Source organism: Vombatus ursinus, unplaced genomic scaffold (assembly GCF_900497805.2).
Source record: "Vombatus ursinus unplaced genomic scaffold, bare-nosed wombat genome assembly UNPS02014781.1, whole genome shotgun sequence".
Lineage (NCBI taxonomy): Eukaryota > Metazoa > Chordata > Mammalia > Diprotodontia > Vombatidae > Vombatus > Vombatus ursinus.
Window position 1 is genome coordinate 19,505,793 of NW_020954559.1, and position 6,000 is coordinate 19,511,792.

The 6,000-nt window shown below is 37.4% G+C and overlaps 2 protein-coding genes across 2 annotated transcripts in view; one reads left to right on the top strand and one right to left on the bottom strand.

The window, feature by feature from the left end:
- LOC114046336 (beta-galactoside alpha-2,6-sialyltransferase 2-like) overlaps window positions 1-5,916 on the top strand; it is a 29,957-nt gene extending 24,041 nt beyond the window's left edge. The window contains exon 5 of the mRNA XM_027866641.1: window positions 5,648-5,916. Coding sequence (XP_027722442.1) covers window positions 5,648-5,916 — 269 coding nt within the window. The remainder of the gene's footprint in view (window positions 1-5,647) is intronic.
- Window positions 4,011-6,000, bottom strand: part of LOC114046337 (vertebrate ancient opsin-like) — a 234,071-nt gene continuing 232,081 nt past the window's right edge. Inside the window, exon 4 of the mRNA XM_027866642.1 lies at window positions 4,011-4,241. Coding sequence (XP_027722443.1) covers window positions 4,011-4,241 — 231 coding nt within the window. The remainder of the gene's footprint in view (window positions 4,242-6,000) is intronic.

A 6,000-nucleotide genomic window follows, 5' to 3' on the forward strand; every position in this document is an offset into this window, starting at 1 on the left:
AATTAGTATTTGAACCCAAATTTTCTGTCTCTAATTCCAGAAATCTTTCTACCACCCCATTCTTCCTCATGCTCTATCAATCCCACTTATGCACAGAAATATTTTGTGGTGTTTTTTTAGATACTCTCTATTCATTTCTAACTTGTCCTACATGGGACATGGGTTTGTTTCCTTCTTGGAATTTGATTAGATTTTGAGCTCCTTGATATTTCCTCCTCTTCTCACTGTGCCTGGCAAATTGTAGTAGACTTGATATGAGAGCATTTCTGGAAATTTGTATCATGTTTGAATTTATATCTATAATATATACATATATATATATATATATAATCCAAATCATAGCATAGCATATCATATATTCAATACTTTTTCATAATGGCTTCAGATAACCCTTTAAATAATGTGCTGGCAGAAAGTGAGATAATCTATCCAACAGGAACAGACCTTTAAAATCACAGTTAAACCCACTGGTTAAATGGTTATGGTATTACAGTCTGTGGAAATAACATGGTTGTATGCAGTCCCAGTGAAATAGAGAATTGCTTCCAATTCAAACTCCACTAATTCAGAATTCATAATCATTTTAACATGGATTAAAAGGTTACTCTTGCCCCATTTCCTTGGGTGTTGAGGGAGGCTACTCCAAATAATTTAAATTTATAAGCAAGATGGAAAAGAAATTCTTTAGACCCTTTCTCGAATAAACTATTTTCATACATTTTAGAAGCACTTATTTTCATATATTGAATTCATATCTAGTTAGCACCAGTCCTATCTGAACATTTTAAGCAGATCCCAAAGGGGCTTTTTTTGGCTTCCTCAAAGCAATTCTGTAATTCAGTTATTATTACCCACCTATTAGCTTGAATTAGATTTAGTGATATTTGGACAGTTCAGGTCAAACAGTGTGCTGTAAATGTCTTAACGACTAATTTGAAAATGTTTGTATCAGCCTGAATTATCCACATAATTGCCTCAGTTTTCCACTTCACTTTTTGCAAGTAAACACAACCTCCTAGAAATATATTATGTATTAGTGTTTGACTTTCTTGTACTATATGTAAGCTTATGGTACATTTATTTATTGTGTACACACATATGTATATTTGTATATACATGTATATATCTGTATAAATATATTCATATATACTTCTACATAAACACATACATACTTATATTTGCACATCTTGTACTATATATAAACATATGTACACATGCAACTGGCAACCTAAGCATAGTTTAGTCCATGGAAATTGTGTGCGTGTCTATTTGTGAATTTTAAGTGATCAAGAAAAAATTAATAAGACAAGTAAAACATTTTTAATGTCAGAAGGGTGCAAGGATATTTCAGTATTACCTTTTGAATTATCTTTCAGTGTTTTATATTCTTTTATAAAAGCATCTTTTATACTCATTCTAAAACATTTTATTATAACTAGTCTAGATGCTTTTTAAAAAAAATTAGTCTGCTAAGAACAGGCATAATGCACTATTCACAAGATGCATTTTGGCAAATGAAATCCTCTTGAGTCATTAAAATTGCCCAGAAGAAATTAACACATTTCTTTCTTTCAATAGAATCTCTAGTATGGATTCATTCATACAAATTGGATGCATTAGAAACTTAACATTAATTTAATCTGTTTAAAGGTTTTCAACAGCTTGCCAAATCCCCAAAGCATGACTCTACCCATTTGATTGATTTAAAACCATACCCAGAAACTTCTAAATTGTTGTATCTGCCAAAAGCCCTACTCAGCATTTAAAGTGCTTAGGCTTTCATCAGTGTTGAAAACTTTAGGAAACTAAACTTGATTACTCGGTAAACAAAATATTTTTATAGAAGTTCCTTAAAGACTATTTTTCTCCTTAATCAAATAGCACAATACAAAATGGCATCCCATTTTCTAAATCATACAGGAGCTACTGGGGAGGAAAGATGAAAACATCATTTGTATATTCTGATTTTTTGAGCATGAATAGATGTTGAACTGCTGTCCATATCAAGAGTCTTCTGCTGGATGGATATGAGGATAATTATTTCAAAATAGCCACGTTCTTTCCATTTTGTATTTTTATGTTTATAGATTACCTTATCATTGCTAATTCCTATACCATCCTATGGGGGGAATGAGTCAGTATACTTCCATAAACATAAATTCATTCGATAGTAAATATTCTTAATACCTTCTTTCAATATGACAGGGCCTATCCAAGCCAAATTCACTTTCCCCAAGTAACATGGGATCTCTTCACATTTCTGTCCCCACACCCAAAAACTAATTCAGGATTATATATATAGCACAATTAGGTATATATATATTAGCTATGGCGGTAGAAGGGACCTCAAAAGACCTGTTATCCATCTAACCTTATTGTACATACAGATAAGGAAAATGTGACGTCCAAGGAAGTTCAATGACTTGCCCAAGGTCACACAGGAAGTAAATGATACAACGAGGGTTCAACCCATGATCGTCTGATTTCAAATGTAGTGTTTGTGTACCTGTACCATACTACCACTAACATTGAATTTGTAGGTCTGAAGTATAACAATACAATCAACAACAGCTCTAAAACTTTCTTTTACAAGTCAGAAGTCCAAGTATGAGAAAAATACACTTTAGAATAAGTCTTATTGTTATTGTTCAGTTGTTTCAGTCATGTTCTTCATGACTCCCTTTGGGGTATTCTTGGCAGAGATACTGGAATAGTTTGTCATTTTTTCTCCAGCTCATTTTATAGATGACAAAACTGAGGCAAACAGGGTTAAGGGACTTGCTCAGGGTCATACAGCTAGTAAGTGTCTGAAGCCAGATTTCAATGAGTCTTCCCGACTTCAGGCCCGACACTCTATCCACTGAAGCACCTAGGTGCCCAGACTAAATCTACATAATCAATTTTGTGTCTGATGGCCATTGTTTGTCTGTAACTGGTCCAAAGTTTACCTTAAGTGAGATTCTTAGTTTTCTTTTTCTCCTATGCACAATATCTAGCAGATAGTATGAGACAATCCATAGATAAGTCTCTCAGAGGATTGGCTGTCTTGAATCATACATAGACCCTTCCAAAATTCCTTTAATTTACCATCATGCTTATATTAGGTGAGACTCAGAGTGGAGTAGTGGATAGAGAACTGACTTAGAATCATGAAGACCTAAGTTCAAGTCTTTCTTTTGACACATACTGGCCAGGTAACCCTGGACAAGCCATCTAACTTATCATTATTCCCCAGAAACTCTCCAAGTCTATAAGTTGCAGGCTAGTTGCTAAAAACTGTACTAGTAAAAGGAGTTTTCTCACTGAATTCCTTACATTGATGAAATCTCAGGTCTGACAAACAAAACAATTTCCTTTTACTAAGCAAAAGACAGGGTGATATTTCACCGGGCCCTCCAGGAAAAATCACTTAGGGTTGTCAATGAGACACTTCATCTAACCCTTCTCCCATCACTCTTTAATGATTGCTTCAGTGAGGGGCCCACCTGGAAGAGGTATGATGGTTAATTTCAGTTTGTGCAGCTCAGCATTGCCTCCTGTTGTAATAGTCAAATTGCCATGTTCCATTAAGCAGAATTCTAATACAAAAATATCTGGAACCTCCTACTTCTTTGGGCCATTGCCAGTTATCTTGACCTTTGTCTTGCCACTAGACTCCAATGACTCTGGAGGAGAGAGTGAGGCTGATGACTTTGTGCAATTCTGCCTCCCTTAAATCCAATTCATGCCTAAATCAAGACATCAGTTCATGATGTCATTGGTCCTCTTCAAAATGAAGGACAAACAACAGCTTTGTCTTTAGAGACAAAGCTTCACCTATTCTCCACAGGGGTAAAGTCATCATCACCAATGAACAAAAATACCTATATTTTTCAGTGATATTTTAACCAAAATATCCAAAAAAAAAAAAAAGCACACTATTTGAATTGAGGGAACAGCACGTAGGTTATCAATACTGTCAAGATTAGTTGAGGCTATTTAAACGAGACAAGATGAAGGTGAGAAATAAATTATTCAGACAAAGGAGTCTCGTCCATCTTCTCTGGTGGGTGTTCTGAGGCTGGGGCCACACTGCACTCTGGGCTCAGGAGGCACAACTGCTTTCTGCTGACTTCAGGAAGGTCTTGAACAGTATGTGACGCTTCCTTGTTCTTCCTTTGGCCCAGCTGAATCACTGTGACCTTAGAGGGGCATGGTGAAGCAGGTTGGCAGTGGAAGAGGATGAGGAAACACTTGTAGAACTGAAAGGAGAAGAAGAAAAAACAGTGACATAGAGATATAGGAAAAGGTGAAATGCATAATGATTTGAACTTCTGGCCTCTCTTTTATAATTCAGTTCAATTCAGTACACATTTATTAGGTGCCTACTGTGTGCCAGACTCTGTACTAGATTCTGTGGGTGAAAGCAAAAACAAAATGCCTGCCTCAAGGAGCTTGTGTTCTTTGTGGAAAAGAGCCTGTAAGTGCTTAGTATGCACACAGCTAACGCACAGGAATTTCCAATGGGGAAGGCACTGGGAACTGGGTTTGGGAACGGGCTGGGGAATGAGAATAGACTTCCTAAAGGAAGAGTTGGATTGTATGAGGCAGAGATGAGGAGAGACACACACTAGGCACGAGGCATAGAGATAGGAGGTGGAATTTCATGGGTAAGAAACAACAAGTGGGATGCCCAGAAAGGTTGATTGGGATTAGATTGTCAAGCTCTTTGTTAAAGCCAAATGGGAATTTATATTTTATCCTGGCGGCAATGGGGATTCACTGGACCTTCTTGAGCAAGGGAGTAACGTGATTAGAGTTATGCTTTAGGAATATCGATTTGCCAGCTATGTAGAAGTTGGATTGGAGAGGGAAGAGAATGAATCCAGGGTGATCAGTGAGGAGGCTATTACGATAGTCTAGACAAGAGGTGATGACGGCCTGAGCTAGAGTTGTAGTCATGTGAGTGACAGAAAGATAAAGGTGCTATCCTGTGGAAGTACAATCAATAGAAGCGTCTTAATCTTAGCTATAACATCATTTGTCTTGGGTCTAAGATTCCCATTCACTGGCATGGACCTCTCCTCCTAGTATTTAATACTAGCATCACACACCTGTTGTGTTTAAATCATATGATAGAAGTAATCAATGTGATAGTGTTGAGGTGACAGAAAGTACTGTTAAGGGTTGTACAGTGGAAAGACAAATGGCCCTGGATTTAAAACCTGCCTCTGGCACTTGCTACCTGTGTGACCTTAACTTCTCTCATCTTAATGTCTTATCTGTATAACGAGGGGATTGAACTAGATAAAGTGTGAGGTGCCTTCCAGCTCTCTGTTTATTGTTATATACCATGATCTCTTATTTATGATCCTAAAGTGACTTTCCCTCTATGGGCCTTATTTTCCTCATTTGTAAAATGAGGAGCAGATGACTTCTGAGGTCCTATGCAACTCTAAATCTCTGATTCTATAAAGCAATTCATCTTTCTAGGTCTCAGTTTCCTCATCTGTAAAATGAAGAGATAGGAGCAAATGACTTCTTAGGTTACTTCCAGCTCTCAACCTCTGACCTGGTGGAAAGAGTTTCTTGCCAGTCTAAAAATCCTTACCCACCCAAGTCTTCCTGAGTTAAAATGCATCTGATTTTTTTTTTGTTTCCATTTCAGGAATACTTATCATGATGTCACTGTGCAGAGAAGTGCACGTTTATGAATATATTCCATCTGTACGACAAACTGACCTCTGCCACTATCATGAACTATACTATGATGCAGCCTGCACTCTGGGGGCCTACCATCCCCTGCTCTACGAGAAGCTCCTGGTGCAGAGGATGAACCAAGGCATCCGAGATGACCTGTACCGAAAGGGGAAAGTGATCCTACCAGGGTTTCGAGCTATCAGCTGCCCTGCACCCGATCAGTTTCCAAATTCTTAAAAAGAAAGGAAAAAAGAAAAAGAGAAAGAAAGAAAGAAAGGAAGGAAGGAAGGAAGGAAGGAAGGAAGGAAGGAAGGAAGGAAG